We start from the raw sequence: 19,888 nt of genomic DNA on the forward strand, positions 1-19,888 counted from the left end.
TTTGAGATCACGCAGGATATCAAGGCGAGGGAGGCGGAGGAGGAAGTAGGCCCGAGTTTGAAGCCGATTTATGATCGGTTATCGGAGATGAAGAATCAGCTAGATCAAATGAGTGGGTAACGGGTCGGGTGTATATTCGAGTTTTTGCTGATCTTGCCCCCCCTGCAGCACTGACACATCGATGGACGCTGAGAGAGACTGATCTCTACAAGTAGGTCATTCATCCTCACCACCTTTTTTTTCCCACAAAAGAACTAAACATAATGTAGCTATGCAATGGCTCTCCGAGAGATTGACGCCATGCGAGTAGACGGCAAGTTTGTCGATGCCGACGGTAACAAGGCCGAAGGGCAATATGTCAGTCTACTCTTTTGCTTCGTGATCAGCAATTGCTAACATTTTGATCCAGGCGCTCATGTTCCTCCTCCGACGATGTTACGGCCTCATCTACCGCCTCATGTCTGAATCTGAACCCATTTCGGAAGAACTCTTACCCATTGCAAGTCCCCCTTTTTTTTTCTTCACAACTTGACACTTACGCTAACCTTTTATCTCGCTTTTTCAACTATCAGGCAAACAAACTCTCCACAATCAAGAAATGTCTTAACGAAGTCCTCAAATACGGCGGCCCCTATACCCCGCGCGATCTTTACCCCTACCACCTCGCCCTGCACCAGATTGACTCGCTCCGCAAGGACGGCAAGTTTTATGCGGACGATGGAAGTATACCCGAAGGTCAGGCGATTCTCGTGGCGCAGTTGAGTGAGGCGCATGAGTTACTGGAGATGTTGAAGGAGAGTATGAGTGATGGTGAAAGTGACGATGATTAGAAATGCGGCGCGGCTCAGCATAGTGGATTGTGAAAAGAGGTGGAAAGCTAGACAGTTTTGTTGCCACCTTTCCTGGAGTAAGAAGTGGAGGGGTTGGCAACTTGTGGCAAAAGAAGTGATTCAAAGTTTAAATGTATAGAGGAGAAAAAAAAAACCATAGTAGCTTTGAAGATCGATTTTGTTTCATATCGTTGTAGAACATCACCAGTCATTTTTTGGGTGCCAGGCATGTTATCGGCGTGGTATTGTGAAGATAGAGTGGTGCAATAATTGCGCGCCCGCTGTTCGTTGGATGGAAAAAGGAACAATAATAATTAAAACAATAAACAGATCATCGTCCGCCTCATTACGTATTTGTCTTCAAAGCTATAACTGCCAACCATTCTTCGTTCGCTCATTTATTCTCTCGCACGCATCTCCGTCAGCACCTATTATCCCTTCCAGAGCACCAGATGCCAGATACATATCGGCCCTCTCCAGGCGATTCAGACTCCCTCCTCGACGAACTCGCCTCGTACGGCTCCCGGACACCTTCCCCTCAACCGGGGGAAGATGATCCTGTTGCCCTCCAGGATTATATTCACAAGCTCACAAAAGGAGAGCTGGAAGCGCCTGTACATCAGGTTATGGATACAAAAAAACTTTATGGTGGGGGTTTCTTTCTTTGCCACTCCTATCCCATTTGCGATCCACAGTCTCGTGGCCCCGAGACAGTGAAATGTGAGGAGACCGATAAGGGAGAGCCCTGACGGTATGGTTGTGCAGACTTGATCAAGAGTGATTATATAGATTTATCACCTGATTATCAACGAGATGTGGTCTGGACATCGACAAAGATGATATGTCTTATCCAAAGTGTCATGCTGGTACGCCCTTCTCCCTTCCTAATCAAATGAGATACACAAAACCTAACAGTTCTACTCTACCACACTCTACAGAAATATTATGTACCCCCATTAATCTTCTCCCATAACAATCTCCGGCTTATGAACGAAAAATTGGTCTGCATAGACGGAAAGCAGCGATGTACGTCCATCGTACGCTTCATGGACGGTGAAATCCCTTTCGTCTCACCGGGAACTAAGGAGAAACTTTGGTTCAAGGACGGGCCGGGAAAGAGAAAACTGTTACCGTTGCCCCTACGAAGACATTTTGAGCAAGTGAATTTACCGGCGGTGACGTATAAAGAGTTGGGAGAAGAACAGCAGAGGGATATCTTCCGTGCGTTTCTTGTCTGCTCTCCGGCTAAAGGTTCGTTCGTTTTGCTGACATGAGAATCTTTTTGTAGAACGTGTCCAGCTGGGCGTCGCTCTCTCTTCCGCAGAAAAACTCCAGGCGCTCTCCTCCCCTTGGGCACAGTGGTGTTCCAAACTGGAGAAGAAATACATCACCGCCCCCAATACACTAGGCGACCTCCTCTCGTGGGATATTAAGCGAGCGAAAAGTTTCCAGAATGTTGTCGGGTTTGTTTATCTGGCGAAGTGTAAAAAGGAAGGAAGGGAAGCAATATCGACAGGCTGGATGTCCTTGAAGGGACTTCTTGAGGCGAATGTACCTGTAAGTCTTCTTTTTACATGAATTTTGTGAGTGCAAGTCGCTAATTTGACGTGCATGAGAACAGCTTGATCCACTTTTCATGGATGAAGTGGATATGGCCATGTCAATATGGCTCCTCATTGCCCAGCGATATTATGCTGCCGCATTCGATACAATATCTAGGCGTGTCGCTCCCGTCGGTACGTCCCTTTCCCCATCCATCGTCTTCCTCATAGCATCTCTTGCTGACCCTGTACAACATTCTCGCCACTTACAGAATCATGGTTCATCCCCTTCCTCATTTTCGTCCACATGCATCAACTTTCATACTCCCAACTCGCACAATCAATAGGCGACATGCGCCAAGAGCTTCATGCCGTTTTTGTGGGCAACGTCTTCGCCAACACCAAAGTCTCAAGATGGTTGCTTGATTGGATTAATAAAGTTGAGAGCGTGAAGAAGAGAGGGGTGGAGACGGCCGAGGAGCAATGGAAGAGGGAAAAAGCAGCACAAAGTCAGACTGAAGGGGAAGGACGGAAACGAAGAAGGAGGGATTAATTGAGGACATTATTTTGCCATTAAGGATGATACCTGACACGTTTAGATTTACTTTTTTCGCATACGAATTATTTTTGGGATTGTAACAATAAATCAGCATGATGTATTTTAATGACTTTTGTTCTTTCTTCGTCAAGCCGATCGAACTGGCTTTTTGTGCATCTTTATATTTCTGGCGGAATAATTCATTTGTAGTAGTAAGTTGTAATTATTGTGTGGTAACGATTTTAACAAGGGAACCCAAATTTGTGATGGAAAAACTACATCTTCGTTAGCTGACTACACCAAGTGCTATTTTCGTCTCTTTCTTTTGCCCATTGTAATCAATTTTCTTCGCACCGTGAATGACTTTCCATTACCAAACATCTTCTTACATCTCGCCTCATGAACGGCGTTTTAACACTCATTGTATTACTAACACCACATATATTGACACTATCATGATCCATAAAAACGCAAAACGAACAAGAGGATCTCTTCTCTTTCGTCATTAATTCGTTTGCTCGTTTTTTCATTGCGTGCAAAGCTTCTCATTAGCTACTTATCAAACACTATATACTTATTACGCTCCTTTCCTGCTTACACTCCTGGCTAGTAAAATACGGTATTTGCCCCATCAAAGCAGCATGGGTATTGTATCGCACTTTATTAAACTGTTCAAGTGGGCCGGCAACAAGGTCTCTGAACACCCTTCCTCTTCTTCTCTCCCTCCATCTTCCTCTACGACTCGCTCATCCGCCCCTAATCTCACTCATGCACCCACCGATCCTTCTCCTTCTACCCCTCCTCTCAACGTCAAGACCAGCATGTTTGTCCTTCCCACCATTGCTAATGACAAAGAGGAGATGAAAAAGGGCGTCAGCTTGAACGTTATCCTTGACCTTGACCCTAGCGAACAAGTGAGTGCTGCAGCAGTACAACGTTTGGAGTATAAGCTAAATAGCTGTATCGGATGCCAAGAAGGATGAGAAGGTAAATCTATCTGTTTATTCTCCTTCAAAGGGCATAAATATTGATTATAAGTTTTAGATCCGTGCGGAAACTATTCAAAACTTACACCTCGCCAAAGAAGTAAATAACACTCGCTTCCACCCATCCTCCTCACCCACTTCCCTCACGGACAGCATCACCGAGGAAACGGATCAGATTTTTCACCGACCAAACACCCCCGTCACTTCCCGTACGTCTCACGTGGACGACCCTTTCTACATCTCGCCAGTCAAAGTCCAAGTCATTCGTACGTTCAATTATCTTGGCGTTAACGACAAGTTGAGGTCGCTTCCTCCTATCAGACCTGGTAGTCTTCATTGCATGGAGGAGCTCGACAAGGTCATGAAAGCAATCACTGCTCACTATCTACCCAATAAGACGCAGCCTGATACATCGATTCCGACTGTTTGCCTTGATGATGCGGTCGCCGATAGATCTTCTACCACGCAGGAAGGTGTGCTCGACAAGGGCCATCCCATTCCCATATTTGGTGGCATCAATTCTTCAAGCCGTAGGCACACCAAGTCCGATTCCTTCACATCATTCTTTTCCATGTATGGCCACATGTCGGAAGACGAACTCATCTCCAGGGATCGATCAATGGCCCCTACATTAATCCCCTCACCCAATGAAACCTCAAATACTTTACCTAACCCTACGACTCTCCTCCAGCCGCATACTACACTTAGTACGGCCTTGTATCTCTCGGACACTCCCCGGTCAGCCCCAGGTTCGTCCACTGGATCGGATGACTCTACCAATTCTTCTATACCGGAGATTATCATCACCCCGGACAATTCTCAAAATTCTGTTGATTATCTTTCCTTTAGCCCTAACAAGCGCGATCCAAACGAAGGGCCAACGTTCCAACGTTTTGCTAGACGTCCCAGTCAGATCTTGCAAGAAGAGCACTTGTCCGATCATAGTCTCACCATCTAAAAGTGATATGGAGTGTGGTAGCCGTCTTGCCGCCAGACGGCAACCGCAAGCTTTGAGGTCCAGTCCTTCTTCCAAGTTGACACCTTTGAGATACGCGCCTACTTGTGAACTGCGCAACAGTAGTAGTCCATTTGTGAAAGGTGACCGTTTCCCCAGGTTTGGTTAATTTAATAAAAGTGCGAATCTCTATAGTTGGTGGGTTTGCTGCTTCTCGTAAAAGCGAGCATTTAGCTGAATAACAAGGTATGATAGGATTCGTTTCTGCTTTCTTCAATGTGCCATCCATGAGCATATCCCCTGGCATTAATCCAAAGTATTTTGAGCTCGATCCATCTTCTCATGCTATGAATGTTGTTATGAGGCCCAAAATGATACTCGTCACAATGGACTCTATTACTTTTTGGCTTCCCTGGCGTATATTATTATTGTTACCATTATTTTTCATTCGATTTTGATAAGATACATTGGACGTTAGTAAAGTTTCGGATGTTGCATATGCAAAAATGAAAATGACAACGAAAGACCCGATAGAAGAAAGAAAAGGATGATTGTCGTGCGTAGTGATTAATGACGGATTTCTGGTGGTGCCTGAGGTGTTGACCGGGAAATTTCCATCTCTCGTTCGTCCTTCCGTCGTTGTTCGCCGTCTTCATTATCTCTATAAAAACACAGCATCTGGCCAATCTATACACCATGTCCGCCCCTGCATCCGACTTTGAACATCATGAACCGCTCGCCACAGAGCTCCACCCCATCTCAGACGCCACCCTCACTGTCCGCGTCATCAAAAGCTTTGAGTTCCGTACTCAGAAGAGTGTCATTTTGAAGAACTTGGATCTCAGGACGTTGACTGTTGAGGCTTTGATGAACCTTGTTAGGGAAGGTGAGCGCTTGAAAGGCCGGCTGTGAATGGCAGTGCTGACGGAAATGTAGAGGTCAAGAAAGGTGCTGGGTTCAAGCCTTACAGAAACCTTGTCCTTGGTGTGTCATTGACGTTAGGTGTTTAGTCGAAGGGAAACTAACAAGGCATAGACACAATGAAGCTCTATACTGTCGCTCATGGCCACAAGGTTTATCCTCTTTCCTATGCCTGGTCTTAATACATGCTGAATAATGAGCACAGACACAAAATCTTATCATTAACCTCGACCACGATGACTGGATCCTAGATCCTAGCAAGACCCTTGAGGAGGTTGGTGCTCGTCAGTTGACCTGTTTGCTCCGAATTGTCTTTGTACTTACCATCTTCACCAGAAAACGAGACTGAATTGTCGTTCTTCAACCGAGAGGCGTATGAAAAGTTCAAGCTCGACCCCGAGGTGAGTTTTAGAGTCCTTAGTAGTTGTTTCTAGTAGTTGACGAGAGATCAACTCAGGTTAAATGGGACTAACTGCCCACTCATTTTTGTAATGTCATGTTGTCAATCTATTTCAAGGGTTTCTGTGTTAATAATATATCACATCCATGCATTTACTATATCCCAAGATACTCTTTTCCTATTACTTTCTTCCGAACCAACCGCCCAACCAGCCCTTCTTGCCCTCCTGTTTCTCTTCTTGACTGTCCACCGCAGGAGTCGTCTCCCTGCTCTCTCTACTCTTCTTCACATTCTCCACAGATTTTATCTCCACCTCCTTCTCGTGCGTCTTTATATTAGTCGCTTCTACCTTTTCTCCATTACTCGCCATACGCTGTAGTTCATCAATAGGGAGGTCGATATAGTTGAAAGCCATATCGAAGAAGACGGGCTTCTCAACAGACTGGCCGAAAAGTCCCCTCTTGGAAGCCTTCTCGAGGGCGCTGATGTCCTTGGAGAGAGAAGAGAGGTCTTTGGCAGGAACAGAGACGATAGGTTCGTCGATGGGAGAAGAGAGGAAGTCTTGAGCTTGACGGAGAGAGAGGGAAGCATTGGAGAGGAGCTGAACAGCGGAAGGGTATGAAGGGTCGGGGTGGATGCAATGTAAACGAGCGAGATTGTAGCACCTGATGAGATGTTAGCTCTGGTTAAGCATGCTCGGCAAAATGGCATACCTGATGGCATGGAAATAGGCTTCCAGCCCCTCAACGCCGCTTCTCACGCCCTCCTTCTCTTGAACCACACTCAGCTCGGCCGCCTGTTTCAGGCTCTGCAACATAGTGCCGTAAAGCTTGACAATCGCTCCAAGAGTCTTGACAACCTCTTCCAACTTAGCCTTCCCGCCCTGTACCTTAAACTGAGTAGGATCTTTGGGCACAGGAGATGAGGAAAGAGTCTCAACCAAAGCAAGGTCTCGACGAATCCGGTGGGTAAGGAGGAGGTAGATGATGTACTGGTGGGCAAGGGCGAGGGACTGAGCGGTTCTCGTCGATCGAAGGGAAGAAGAGGCACCGCTGGCTTCGTTATCCTCGAGCAACTTTCGAGCAACGCCCTCAGCCTCTCCGAGCACACTAAGAACTCGATCCCATCGCTTCATACCCCTAGCGCCTTTACTTTTACCATCGCCCAATTTGGAGAGCGCATCCTGCACTCGTACCATCACACCTACAATCTCCGCATTTCGCAACTCGACCTTTTCACCCGCAAACTCGACATCCTCCAGCTTTCTTCTACCTTCCTCCATCTCTTCCACACCAGTCTCCGTCCTCAAACTTTCCAGAAGCTGCGACATCCCAGGAAGAGCCTCCTCAAGGACTTCGGGCTCAATATCGGCCATGACGCCTTCGATATCGTGAGATTCAGCTCGACCGAGCTTGTAGGCGCAATATCTAATCAAGGGATCGTGGGAGTCAATAAATTCATTGGCAAGAGCCTCATCATAAGAGTCCTTGGCGCCTTCTACAAGAGTCGCGAGCAGCTTCCGGCGGCAGGCAAGGTCGGTGAGCGAACCGATCCAATTAGACTTTTCAAATGACAATTCCGAGCGGATGGCGAGATGGTAGATGGTGATCTCCCCGAGAGTCTTGGCATCCGCGCGACCGGGAAGGTCCGAGGATGGGGCGGAAAGGGACTGGACCAAGGAGTAGAGTTGGGTAGAGAGCTTGAAGGCTTGTCTTAGCCAAGAGAGCTGGTCCTTTTTTGAATGGGTTTTGTCCCTTTTAAGCTCATGGGAGTGAGCGAGAGCTCGTTCGGTGGAGAACAGCAGCAGCTGAAGTTGACTGGATGGTCATTAGCGAGCGAGTGGACTACAGCTGATGTGTACATACCGAACGTCCTTGACGCTCTCGGCTTCTATTTTGGAAGGCGCCTTGTATGTCTTTTTCCCACAGGTGGTACCAGTAACTTGGCGAAGCCGATGGACTTTATTGGAGCAGTGGCGTCTGTTATATCTTAGAAACTAATTTCGTGCTTAAACCGCGTGACTTACCTGTACCGCTCATGGTCACCATTTCGCAAGCCGTAGACGGCGCGCTCTTTGCTAAGGAGACTGAGGACTTCAAACCAGTTAACACTGACCAGAGTGCAGCGTAGGACCTACCCTTAAATGAGACGTCGACTTGATCCACAGACATTGTTACACGGGTAGGAAGAAATATAGGTTAAGACGAGAAATAGTAGTATTGTGACACTGGCATGAGGTGCGCGGAAAGAGCATATACAAATGACCCTGATAACTTGCAGAATGACTGTTAAATGAGCCTGATATATGCGGAAATCCACTCTTCTCTTTCCACAATGCTCATTCCGTCAATAAAACGTATCTCTTTTTTCTACTTCCTATCACCCTCAAAATCTATCCATAATGTCTTCAAGAGTGAGTAACTATGCTTAAATATATATCCCACGATTGTCAACTTCCCCGTCTTTCCGAGGAAGAGCACAGCGTGAATGAGTGAATGGGTCTTGGCTAATCCTTTGGTCTTTAGGGCGGCCGAGGCGGAGCTCGCGGTGGTGGTAACCAAGGAGGAGAACGCAAGAAGCGAGAATCAATTCTCAACTTGGCTCAGTTTGTGGACAAGAGTATCAGAGTTAAGTTTATGGGTGGACGCGAAGGTGGGTCATAATCTTCATCAGGAAGAAATTGTGGAAAAGAATAGCGGGGATGTAGCCAGTTCGATGATGATTTTCTGGGAAATTCTAAGCGGCATAACTGATATGGTGGATTTGTAGCTACTGGTATCTTGAAAGGCTATGACCAACTTATGAACTTGGTCATGGACGATGTAGTTGAGGAGTACGAGGGTAAGCGGACATATCTATGATGTGTGAACGTCTTGCTGACGGAAATACTGTTTAGATGGCCGACCTACACGAAGCCTTGGATTAGTCGTTCTTCGTGGTCCCAATATTGTCCTTGTCAGCCCAACAGACGGATCATCAGGCAAGTCGTTTCTTAGATCCATCCGAACCGGTCAAGGCAGAGGTGCTAACATTCGGCTATTATTTAGAAATCGAAAACCCTTTCCAACAGTAATAATGTAGAGATAAAATGTACTATTACGCATATGTCTTCTTCCGCCTTGGATCAGTATCGATATGAGAACTTCCCTTGCATCAATGGATTAAACGTGAATGACTGCTGACCTACTCATTCCACACGGTGGATACATATCCGCAATGCCCATGCAATTATCTGTACACTAACCTGTTCTAGACAAATGATTTCTACCCAATTAACTATCCATTTCCATGTTATTCCCAAGACCCATTACCTTGCTGGCCTCTTCCATCACCTTTCTAAGCACCCTTTCAAACCTGTCCACCTCACATACGAGACTCTTCCCTTGATCAAGCTTCATCACTGGTGGTATGCGTCTCTTTTTGCCTTGGCTCTTCTCGCCGTCACCAGTTTCTGCGGGAGAGATGCTCTTTTCGGCATCAAAAACCGCACGGACAACCTTGTCCATCTCAAGAGAAGTAAGGGGTCCGGTGTACACGTCTACGACGTGATCTGGACCTCGAGGGGTCGCCCCGTCTTGGATAAGGTAATGCTCCAGATCAGGTAAAAGTGTGACATCCACTGAGAATCTACCCCGCAATCAGCTCGATTCCATGATGCAACAATGAACATAATTACTAACCTTTTACCGTCATGGTCCTTAATCAGCCTATACTTCGCTACTCCAAGGACGGCCATACCCCAACCCATTTTTGTTTCCAAAATTTTGCCAATTTTCAACACAGGCAGCGTATTTTTTAGCAGCCCCATAAACTCCCTCCCTACTTGACCTTTTGGTTTGGTTTCGCCAACAATACCAGCTGATGTGAGCTCATTGAGTTTGGCGCTGAGCAGGGGAGCAAGAAGTTCATGGGGGTTTCTGTCGATGTCAGAAAACGGGGATGAGAGGAAGAATGTGATGCGGTACGAGTCATCTGTTGGACTATAGGTTATTGACGCATTATAACCTGGAGCATACTGTAAGGTTGCTGTGCGGAGGTCGAAGGAAAGTATTTTGACATCTTTGAAGGATTCCGTTTTGTTGAGGCGGCTCACTGAGCGAACATATTTTAGTATATTTTTTTGCACCATATAAAGTAATTTGCTTACCTTCGCCAGCAACGGCAATGACTTTGCTCAGTCTCTCCCATTGTTCCAGGAATGCAGGCACACATCTCGAGATATCCTTCGCTCTAAACCTTACAATAGATGATTTTGGGTCGAACGATATCCCTTCAGCCTTTGCACTTTCTCCCCTATCCTTTTCGCTTTCACTCTCCTGTGACACAGTCCCAGGAGCCACTGTAGATGGCTGATGTCTCAATACCACAATGGTAACGACCTCACACTTCCCGCCTTCCCACCATCCTTCGATTTGCAACCACACTTTAGGCATAGCCACTTCCATCGCTGCGCTTCCGCCTCCACGGCCGGCACGAAGTAAATCTCGGACATCCACGCAAATGGTTGGGACCATACCCGCAAGGGGGGAAGTGGATTTGGGGGATGCGGGACCGGCGGTCGGTGGGAACTGTTGGGTGTAAGGGATGGAACGGTCTTTGAGTTGCTGTTCAACGATAGTCTGAGCAACGAGAGCGCTACGTGGATGTTAGATTTGACGATGAGGAGTTTAAATGCGCAACTTACTTGGACAGAATGAATAGGTCCTTTAGGTCTTTATTTTCTACCTCGAAACTACAGTGACTGTCAGCAGGGAGAATGGCACTTAACATGAGGCAACTCACGCAGACCGCTGCGGTTTCTCATCTCCACCTTTTCTCCTCGCCTTCAGCTTACCCAAGTCCATCATCGTCCTATCTCCTACCATATATTTCATTCCTAACCCATTCTCGTTCGGTACCTTGGCAACCTTGAGAAGCTCAAAGACTATCCCGTTCTGGACGGCTTTGGTGACAAAATAGTGATTGGGCGATGAAGCCAAAGGAACAAAGACTGTGGTGACTGGGTGAAGGTCTGCTTTGATAAGATCTGCAAAAATGTCATAAATGTCCAGATTGAGCAGCAATGACAACGCGGAACATACCTTTAAGACGTAAAGCAATTTGACGGGTAGGTTTCCATCCCAGTTGCCTCATTTGAGCCTCGATGTTTTCCACGACAATCTGTATCCATGAAGATCAGTATTTGACTTTGTAAACTGCCTGTTGACCGAACTTACGGCAGTCGTCAGCCTGGTGATATCATCGACCAGCTTTGTCTTGCCATCGTTCACACTCTTCATGCTCATAGCTGCCCTTTCTGCTCTAGCCTCATTTCCTTTTGCACCTTCATCCTCGACTTCCAGCAGCCCACTGAAGGGAGAAACGCCGATAAGCAGATGGGAAACGGCGTAACGCGACGGTAAAGGTACTCGGAGAGTGAGCGGACGCGCGGACCGATCGGTAGATTCTTGAAGAGAAGGTTGAACGGAGGAAGCATTGAGGAAGCGGGGTGATGTGAGGAGGGAGGTGCCATGGGAGCGGGTAAGATGAGAGGCATGGGTACGGGTGCAGGCGTGAAGGAGATCTTCGACGCTTAGAGCATCGGGGTCCTGCCGTTAAGTTTAGTATCTGAGACGGAATTTACAACGATTACGTACCAAATGAAGCATGCTGCTGTCCATGACGTCACCAGATTTTAATCCTCCGCCTACACCAGCTTCATCAACAACCCATTTGACATTTAATTCTAATCTCAGCACCCTCTCGCTTGGAACTAGTCCGCCGCATGCTATATCGCTCAGGAGGTTATCCAGTTCAGAACGAGGAGCTGTCTTTTCTGCCAGAGTAATGTGGATGATGCCGCCTATCATTGGCTGACGAGATGCGGGAAGGGTTTCCGGTGCTTGAGAACGTTTATTGGCAATGGAGTCTTGACGCTGTACTTGCACGGGTCGTTCACGGCTTCACAAGGTATCAGATTGAGGCACCCTTTGTATACCGACACTTACAGCCAATATTTCAATCGTAAGGTCTTGTTCTCGCGATCCATTTCCGGAATGAGCTGCCCCCTCCACTTGCCTCGACTGAGGACAACTGCTTGAGTGAACAACACTTCTAGCTGATACGATAATGACAAGTGTTCTGCAATGCTGTTAATTACTCTTTCCAAAAAGAAGAAAGACGCCACTCACGAAGCAAATTATATACCCTTACTAGCGGCGCATCAACAGTCTTCTTGACTACTTCGACCAGTTCACTCTTCTTAGCCCGGGGATCCTCAGTTACGACCATATCCACCTCCATTTCACTGTCAGGTAACTCTCTGGGAGGTAAAACTTCGCCATTCGCAATATCTAAAATCCCTTGCCTTTCTTCACCAGTAAATTTCTTGGTGACTCTGCCACCAGGGTCATCCACGCCCTTCTCCTTTGCCTTCCAGCCCCACTCTACTCCTGTCAGCCACCATCGGCTAGTATCCTCAAATCCAACAACTGTAAGTTCCGCTCTCCATCCATCTCCTCGGGCGTACATCCGACCATCTTTTATATCTTCAACAACGAATTCTGGAGGAAGATAGTCGAGGCAACGAAGGCGGTATCGGATTTGACGATTGAGTCGACGGAGAACTTTGAGAATGGCTGAATTTGTTAAAACTGGCTTTGGTAAGTAAGGGTCGACAAGCGATGAGGGAAGACGGTTGTAAGTGCCGGTAGAGAGGAGGGATAAAGCTGTAAGGAGGTCGGGGTTCCTTTCACGCAAACCTTCTACCACTTTGGTGACATGCTTGACATGCTCGATTGCTACTTCATGTTGCTGATTCTGATGTTCCATAAAGTGCGCAATCCGCTTTGCATCTGTCACTTTGCCCTTGATGACCAATTCATCCGCTTGGGCCTTGCTTTTGCCTTTGCCTGCAAAGGCATCTGGAGAGTTGCCATTGAAATCATTATTGGAATGGGGGGTAGGAAAAGATGCTGGACCTGCTGTGTTTGTGACGGATGGTCCGGTACTCGTAGATGCGATATCGACAGAGGTCTTCCATCGAAGGACAGCGAGGTATTTGAGGAGTGCTTGTCGGGTAGTTTTAGCATATTCTATTATAGGTTTTGGCCGTTCACGAATGGGAAGTTGAGGAAGACTGCATCCGATGGATCAGTACACAATGGGAAGACAAAAAGGGCTCCACTTACACTTCGCCAAGGAGCACCCTGAGATCATGATTCCCTTTTCGGGCGAACCGGTCCAGAACCAACCCTAATGGAACATTTTCGTTCTCAAAATAAGGCGGAAGCTCCTCTTCTAGTTGATCTGGGGTGGGTGTGGGGTATGTAAAGTATGGTTCTGGTCCTAGTTGGGGGTTTGTGGATATCAAAGGCTGTTCCGATGCCGAGGCAACGGGAGCCGAAGCCATTTTGAGGGCGGACCAGCCTACGATGGTTTATTCCTCTCTTGATTCCCTATAATTCGGTATGATCCATATCGCGAGAGGATGGAAGGTGGGGTTGTAGCGGGGATATACAAGACAGCAGAAATGGAAAGAGATAATAGAAACAACGGTAAAGACAAAATGACTACGCCGACGAGAGAGGTTCTAAAGTGTGTATTATTTAGGCACGAATAAATGCCTGCTTTCCCTTCCCCTCACGCCTAATTTATCAAATATCCATCCGTTTTGTTCATTCGTTGCAGATTTCGTGAACTTGCATGAGAATTCTGGCTGCCAAAAGGTAAAAACTGGCCATGGAAGGCAAGAAGCAATGTCCAAGATGCAATCATTATTCTAACCTATCTACTCAAGCGGCCTTATCTCCTCTTCGCTCATCCGCTGCGAGTCCAAACAAACCAAAACACCGTTTCCATGCATTGCCATCATATTTGTAACCATCGAATGAAACGGCGCTAGAACAAGGCACTGGTTTGAAGCCGTCAAATAGCAGTCTCCAATTGCTACGGTCGAACATTGCACCGTCGCTCTTCATGGCTTCGTAACTCTTATCTTCAGATAAAAACGTTTGCCAAAAGTGACAGGGATGACAGTAAGGTGTGCCGCAGCGTCCGAAGCACTAGCTAAGTTGTACCACTATGATGCTGAAGCTCGTTAGTATGTTCTCTCTCCGCAAAAACTCCGTCTATCCCTGCAAAACTCCACGCTTCTATCCCTCGGATACTCCATACAGGCATCCCTCATTCAACACTTCATTCGTCCCGTCGAGATCAAGCCACCCCCTGGCTTCTCCGGCCCGTCTGGACTTCCACTGCCGGTTCATCTGCTGAATCCCGAAATTTGAACGATATATAAATATTCTCTGCACTAATTCTTGATTCTCGAAATCCTCAAAATTCATCATTAGCCTTCTCGTGCCCAAATCGCCATGTCGTCTCCTCTGTTCCTCGGCCTCGACGCATCCACACAATCCCTCAAAGCTTCTCTACTCTCTGTCAACCTGGATGTAGTGGCCGAATGTGCCGTCCACTTTGACTCGGACTTGCCTCAATTCGGTACAAAAGGAGGTGTACATTTTGGCTCAGATGGTCAAGTTCATTCGCCGGTAATGATGCTGGCCGAAGCGATGGATTTGCTTTTTGACAAGATCAAAATCGCCGGCTGGAAAGTTGACGATATTCGAGGAGTCGCAGCCGCCGGACAGGTAAGTCCTTTGCTCAGTACTCGTTTGATCATCGCTGATATAACCACAGCAACACGCTTCAGTTTATTGGTCTAGGACATCCAGTAAACTTCTTGCTTCCCTCAACCCCTCACTGCCCTTATCTTCACAACTCGCCGAGGCCTTTTCTAGACCCATTATCCCCAACTGGCAAGATTCTTCCACCACCGCCGAATGTCAGGCACTGGACGCCGCCGTTGGTGGCCCAGCTGCTCTTGCACAGCTTACTGGTTCTCGAGCATATGAGAGATTCACTGGCGCTCAAATCATGCGTTTCAAACGGGTCGATCCTGTCGCATACGATCAGACTGACCGGATCGGTCTTGTCAGTAACACGGTGACTACTTTGCTCTGCTTGGATGGCGAAGTCAAGGGGATCGACGAAAGTGATGCTTGCGGGATGAATCTGTGGACTATGAATAGAAAACAGCGAGGGTGGAATCAGGAATTGCTGAAGGCAATCGCTGGTGATGATGGAGCAGCAGAGCTTTCCAGGAAACTGGGGACAGTGGAGACGGATGGAGGTAGGGTTGTGGGGCATATAGGCAAATGGTTTGTTGATCGGTACGGGTTCAATTCGGAATGCTGTGTGTTCCCTGGCACCGGGGACAATCCAGCTACATTCTTGAGTTTGACGTGTAAGTCTACACTATTTCCCAGACGGTCACATTGCTAACAGCCTAAAGTACGCGAAAGCGAAGGTCTAGTCTCTCTTGGCACTTCTGATGTTGTCCTCATTTCCACAAGCACCTACCACCCTGATCCCGAGTACCACGCATTCTTCCACCCGGCCCAGATAGCACCTCCTAGTGAGCAAGACGAACAAAACAGACAAGGAGCAGAACCTCTGAGATACTTTAATATGATCGTTTATAAGAGTGAGCAAATGCTCTTGTTTTCTCTTGAAGTCAAGATACTGATATTTCGTAGATGGCTCTCTTACCCGACAACACGTGCGAGACCTCTATTTTGACGGATCATGGGACAAGTTTAATGCGGCCATTGAGGAACTACGCCCCAAGTCAGTCATCGACCTTCCTTCTCGTACAGCCTTCTGGTGGCTTCTCCCAGATATTGTAGTAAGCCCCTAATGGCCATTTACCCGAATGGACTTGTTATACAGGGCTAACGAGCGTAGCCGCATGGTGCCCATGGTATCTACAAATACATAACCGACCCTACTGCTGGGACTCTTTTCGAAGTACCAGCTGCTAAGAAAGTCGACCGATTCCCAGACATCAGGCAAGAAGCCCTTGCTTTGCTCGAATCCCAACTTTTCAATTACCGTTCCCGCGTATCCTCCATCCTTGACGACTCTTCCACCACGTACGACCCTTCCTCCCCCAATGTCGATGCTTTCCTCCCTCGTCTGACCAAGGTATACGCCACAGGCGGAGCCAGCGCTAACCGTACTATCTTGAGTTTGATGGCGGATGTATTATCGACAAAGGTGTGTAAGAATGTAGAGTATCTTGATGGGAAATGGAAAGATGCGGATTGGAATGCCTGTAGTGTCGGAGTGGCGTACAAGGCTCGTTGGGGATGGGAGCGAGTGATAGCAGCTGATGGGGATGAGAGGAAGTGGGTTGGGTTTGATACGGTAATCAGGGAATGTAGAGAGGCGAGAAAGAAAATTCGAGGTGATGAAGGGAAGGGTTTGGAATTGGAAGAGGAGGGTATCAGGATTATAGCCAGTCCAGGCCCTGGGTCAAGGGCGTATGAGAGAAGGGTTGAATGGTGGAGAGAGCTGGAACGCAAAGCGTTGGAGGAACAGCGAGCTGAAAAGACCGCGTGAGAACTTTTCTGCTACAACCGTGGCAAAAAGCAATTAATTTGTGACGGCACGAGTTAGTATAAGGTATTCACAAACATACACTAGCTATAATATAAGTAATCAAGGGAAAAACATTGGAAGAACTTAGTGCACATATCGGATCAAGTTTAAGGGAAGAAATAAACTCCTCATCAATTATTTAGTTATTGGTGGTGATAAGCAGAAGGCGGAACGATAATGATCTGATCAACAAAGTTTTCATGGGTCTTAGCAGACGTTGCGCTATTGTTCATTGATAGGTCAAAAATACATGGAATGCGTGAGAGATGCATTCGCAGGGCACACACTTTTGTCTAGAGCAAGGGAAAGAGTTATGTTTAATAACAAGTTCCTGTTCGTATAACGGCTAGTATGCTCGCTTGTCACTGGAGGATTCATTTCCACAGAGTCCGCGGGAGATCGGAGTTCGATTCTCCGACAGGAAGTTTCTTTTTCCTTTTTTGAGATATTATGCCCTCATTTTTTTTGGCCCTCTCACCTATTCCATAGTGCATCAGGATCAATCTGGCCCATGCAATTTTCATATAGCGATAATATTGTCCATTCATGATATCAAATCGGAACTAAGGAAATTACAAACGACGCTTGTGTGTCAATAAAATGTACAATGAGCTTCTACGCTAATTCTATCCTCCTTTACCGTCACTCAGCTCCATCATTCTGAGCTGCTCGTCAGCTCTTTTCTCTCTCGCCACTACCGTATTCCAACACTCTCCTTTAAGTTTCCTCATCATCCACCCCCAAAAGCTCTCACCTTCCACCCATCGCATTTCTACATCTTTCCAGCCCTTTCGAAGTATGTCATCTTCCGCAGTGTTGGTGATCAGGATCCAGTTGTCGTTGGGGATTGCCTTGCTAGGAACAATAGGTACATGCGGGTCGAAAGAGGAGAGCGGGTCGAGGATTGATCGGTGCCTCCTCCTATTTGGTCCTGGCTTTGATTGAGAAAATATAGTGGAGATTTCAAAAATGCAGCGCGGTACGGGCCCGTCCGATTGAGAGCGCGTGCGAACTGCGTGATATGCCGGAGAGTCTTGAGAAGGCGTATCGCGATCGTGCCAAGAGCGGAAAGAAATCCGAGGGGCCGTGGCAGATGCAAAACTGATAGCTCCCATGGTGTTGACGGACGAGGATACGGAAGGCCGTCGCGAGGATGCAAAGGTGAGATCGCCAATTATCTCTACATCCTCATTTTCTGCCAAAGAGTTGACGGTCTGATTTTCAGCAGTGCTAGCACGAATAACTGCGTGATCGTTGAGCTCGAAAGAGCCCCGATTTGATTTTGATCCCTTTGCGCTATTGATCATATTGGTCATAGTATCCATAATGGACTTGGCGGGGGCAATGCTGTGGTCGATAACTGAATCAGATGCTTGCTGACGGGCCACTGCATGGATTTGATTCCTTGTCAAAGTACTTTCTGCAGGACAATGGCTTTTCCCGATCGTGTTGGCTGTAGTTGTAGATGATACCGATCTTGCTTGGCCATGCTTAGCTCTAGTCGATTCACGTTCAACTCGAACTACGCAAGACATAAGCTGAATGGCGATACCACAATCCCTCGACTCACCATCCTGTCTGGGATGTTCCAGTTCAAACGAACTATGGACCGTCCGATTAGGTATGGTCGCGCCTTGTCCCCCTTCATTCTCCTCAGGTTCGTCGCAATGCTCATAGAATTTAGTTGAGACAGCGCGATGTTTGAATCTGCCCGGCGTCGATGATTTCCACTGCGGGAGAGGTTGAGAATTCAGGGAGTGCAAGACCTCAGGTGACTCAGCTGCCTTTGGGATGATTGCTGACGGCTGAGAATACGTTGACATACTGTATTCCGAAGGTCCACTGACATCTGGCAAATGGGGCAAAGGCTTGTCCAACGGCTCCGATTTTTCGGTAATGTCGTTGAGATCGTAACTTTCCTCGTTTTTTGCCCTATTAGGGTCCGATTCTGCATCTTCAAATTGTAAATCGGTAACTTTCAAACGCCTGTGTGGATCTGCACTCGTGGGAGACAAGTGCTGCGCGGCGGCAAGTTTCATGTGAGACGCTTGTTGATCTTGGTTGAGGTCAACTTCGCCCCAGACAACATTACTCCTATAAAACATGTCCGCTTCTTCTGGAAGGCCCAAGAAAGATCCGTTAGCAGTAAAGCTATTGATAGACGGGGCTTTCCGCACAGCGGTCGCGATATTGAAAGCTACCTGTGTAGCCTTGGGAGTCGGCTGCTCGTCCGATTCAATTGTAATCTTGGGCGGAGGCGTTGGCGGTGGATTGTCGATAGTCGATGTCGAGATGAAAGAGTCCGTTTTAGAGTCATCAATCCAAGGGTCGATCGATTTTGGAATGCTTTCTCGGAGAGACTGCTCAGGAAAGGAGAATGCGGAAGGACTAGTTGAGATAGAGGGTAACGAACCTATTACTTTGAGCTCTAAGCAACGCTCGTCAGTCTAACACTGTCAATCATTGACCCACTATGAGACCCCTTCAAATCAAATGGCCTGGACACCTTTCTCGCTACGTTTTTCTCCCATGCGTACGCCTCTGATGGCATGACAGCATTCTTGTACAGATAATGAAATTCGTCTTCCTCATTTTCCTGCTGATCCATTGTCTTCCTCCTCGGCGATTCATTGCGGACTTTCCTGTCCTTGCTCAGTTGTGATATATTCTGCCTAATTTGAGGTTTAATTCCGGCAAAAGATTGGTCAGAGGAGTGTCGTTTGGGTTCGAGAATGCGAGTGGGGGCCAAAGCCGCAGGTTGATTGAGCCTTGTGGGCATGCTAAACGTCAGTTCGTAAGGCGACGCCACAGTATTTCCTTTGAGATGTCTCTTCGGCAGCTTCTGTACTTTCCTGCACGCTCCAACAGAGGAAGGAGATCAATGAACGACGAAGAAAAGAATGACAACAATTGCGTGGTGTGAATCGTCGGCGATCGGTGAAGGTAAGAGCAGGATGTTGGGTTACGTAAACCCCAAGACGAGACTAGCGTATCTTTGCTTATATTCTTCGGTCTTTTCCCGGAGGACTGATCAGTGGTGAAACGGTGATGATCAGAGAAGGACAACGCAGAAGTACGCTAGTGGGGCAGAAAGCGGGCGCCGACTGACCAAGCGGGTCTGAAGCCGGAAGCCAGAATGCTTATTCCCCGAACCGCAAAACACGATTTATTGACACGCAGCTTCCTCGAAAAGGCGCGAATAACAACTGTATTTTGAGTGTGTTCATATTATGTGAGC

The 19,888-nt window shown here is 47.4% G+C and overlaps 9 protein-coding genes; 6 read left to right on the top strand and 3 right to left on the bottom strand.

Moving 5' to 3' along the window:
- Positions 1-1,111, top strand: part of CNAG_05236 (hypothetical protein) — a 2,231-nt gene extending 1,120 nt beyond the window's left edge. The window contains exons 5-9 of the mRNA XM_012193160.1: positions 1-112; positions 169-211; positions 270-357; positions 410-499; positions 573-1,111. The exon at positions 1-112 is cut by the window's left edge and continues 260 nt beyond it. Of these exons, the coding sequence (XP_012048550.1) occupies positions 1-112; positions 169-211; positions 270-357; positions 410-499; positions 573-830 (591 nt within the window). The 3' untranslated portion in view covers positions 831-1,111.
- A 72-nt stretch (positions 1,112-1,183) lies between these two features.
- CNAG_05237 (hypothetical protein) lies at positions 1,184-3,160 on the top strand. XM_012193161.1 has 6 exons: positions 1,184-1,478; positions 1,596-1,696; positions 1,769-2,051; positions 2,119-2,387; positions 2,452-2,566; positions 2,644-3,160. Exons 1-6 carry the CDS (start codon positions 1,283-1,285, stop codon positions 2,922-2,924), a joined length of 1,245 nt encoding a protein of 414 aa, XP_012048551.1. The 5' UTR covers positions 1,184-1,282; the 3' UTR covers positions 2,925-3,160.
- A 133-nt stretch (positions 3,161-3,293) lies between these two features.
- Positions 3,294-5,266, top strand: CNAG_05238. Of its 2 annotated transcripts, none has more exons than XM_012193405.1 (4): positions 3,294-3,823; positions 3,885-3,896; positions 3,954-5,048; positions 5,106-5,266. In XM_012193405.1, the coding sequence occupies exons 1-3, from the start codon at positions 3,551-3,553 to the stop codon at positions 4,851-4,853; spliced, it is 1,185 nt and encodes a 394-aa protein (XP_012048795.1). In that variant the 5' UTR covers positions 3,294-3,550; the 3' UTR covers positions 4,854-5,048; positions 5,106-5,266. The 2 variants fall into 2 exon arrangements, with proteins under 2 accessions (XP_012048795.1, XP_012048796.1); XM_012193406.1 differs by having other exon boundaries at positions 3,888-3,896.
- Positions 5,267-5,476: 210 nt separating this feature from the next.
- Positions 5,477-6,341, top strand: CNAG_05239 (cytoplasmic protein). XM_012193407.1 has 6 exons: positions 5,477-5,736; positions 5,787-5,834; positions 5,886-5,923; positions 5,977-6,055; positions 6,108-6,172; positions 6,229-6,341. Exons 1-6 carry the CDS (start codon positions 5,547-5,549, stop codon positions 6,241-6,243), a joined length of 435 nt encoding a protein of 144 aa, XP_012048797.1. The 5' UTR covers positions 5,477-5,546; the 3' UTR covers positions 6,244-6,341.
- Positions 6,291-8,403, bottom strand: CNAG_05240 (signal recognition particle subunit SRP68). Its single transcript, XM_012193408.1, has 5 exons — positions 8,309-8,403; positions 8,198-8,264; positions 8,037-8,150; positions 6,885-7,988; positions 6,291-6,836 (listed from the first exon to the last, which is right to left on the bottom strand). The coding sequence occupies exons 1-5, from the start codon at positions 8,340-8,342 to the stop codon at positions 6,353-6,355; spliced, it is 1,803 nt and encodes a 600-aa protein (XP_012048798.1). The 5' UTR covers positions 8,343-8,403; the 3' UTR covers positions 6,291-6,352.
- Positions 8,404-8,479: 76 nt separating this feature from the next.
- Positions 8,480-9,415, top strand: CNAG_05241 (U6 snRNA-associated Sm-like protein LSm7). XM_012193162.1 has 5 exons: positions 8,480-8,584; positions 8,697-8,823; positions 8,941-9,012; positions 9,068-9,151; positions 9,219-9,415. The coding sequence occupies exons 1-5, from the start codon at positions 8,573-8,575 to the stop codon at positions 9,242-9,244; spliced, it is 321 nt and encodes a 106-aa protein (XP_012048552.1). The 5' UTR covers positions 8,480-8,572; the 3' UTR covers positions 9,245-9,415.
- On the bottom strand, positions 9,285-13,739 carry CNAG_05242 (hypothetical protein). XM_012193163.1 has 11 exons: positions 13,341-13,739; positions 12,342-13,288; positions 12,159-12,291; positions 11,808-12,111; positions 11,388-11,759; positions 11,253-11,331; positions 10,954-11,197; positions 10,856-10,903; positions 10,319-10,806; positions 9,852-10,263; positions 9,285-9,798 (listed from the first exon to the last, which is right to left on the bottom strand). Exons 1-11 carry the CDS (start codon positions 13,559-13,561, stop codon positions 9,444-9,446), a joined length of 3,603 nt encoding a protein of 1,200 aa, XP_012048553.1. The 5' UTR covers positions 13,562-13,739; the 3' UTR covers positions 9,285-9,443.
- Positions 13,740-14,097: 358 nt separating this feature from the next.
- Positions 14,098-16,963, top strand: CNAG_05243 (xylulokinase). XM_012193164.1 has 5 exons: positions 14,098-14,798; positions 14,848-15,454; positions 15,503-15,694; positions 15,747-15,895; positions 15,955-16,963. Exons 1-5 carry the CDS (start codon positions 14,523-14,525, stop codon positions 16,609-16,611), a joined length of 1,881 nt encoding a protein of 626 aa, XP_012048554.1. The 5' UTR covers positions 14,098-14,522; the 3' UTR covers positions 16,612-16,963.
- Positions 16,964-17,178: 215 nt separating this feature from the next.
- Positions 17,179-19,544, bottom strand: CNAG_05244 (hypothetical protein). XM_012193409.1 has 3 exons: positions 19,123-19,544; positions 18,221-19,078; positions 17,179-18,172 (listed from the first exon to the last, which is right to left on the bottom strand). The coding sequence occupies exons 1-3, from the start codon at positions 19,427-19,429 to the stop codon at positions 17,277-17,279; spliced, it is 2,061 nt and encodes a 686-aa protein (XP_012048799.1). The 5' UTR covers positions 19,430-19,544; the 3' UTR covers positions 17,179-17,276.
- Between the last annotated feature and the right edge of the window lie 344 nt (positions 19,545-19,888).

Source organism: Cryptococcus neoformans, chromosome 4 (genome assembly GCF_000149245.1).
Source record: "Cryptococcus neoformans var. grubii H99 chromosome 4, complete sequence".
Lineage (NCBI taxonomy): Eukaryota > Fungi > Basidiomycota > Tremellomycetes > Tremellales > Cryptococcaceae > Cryptococcus > Cryptococcus neoformans.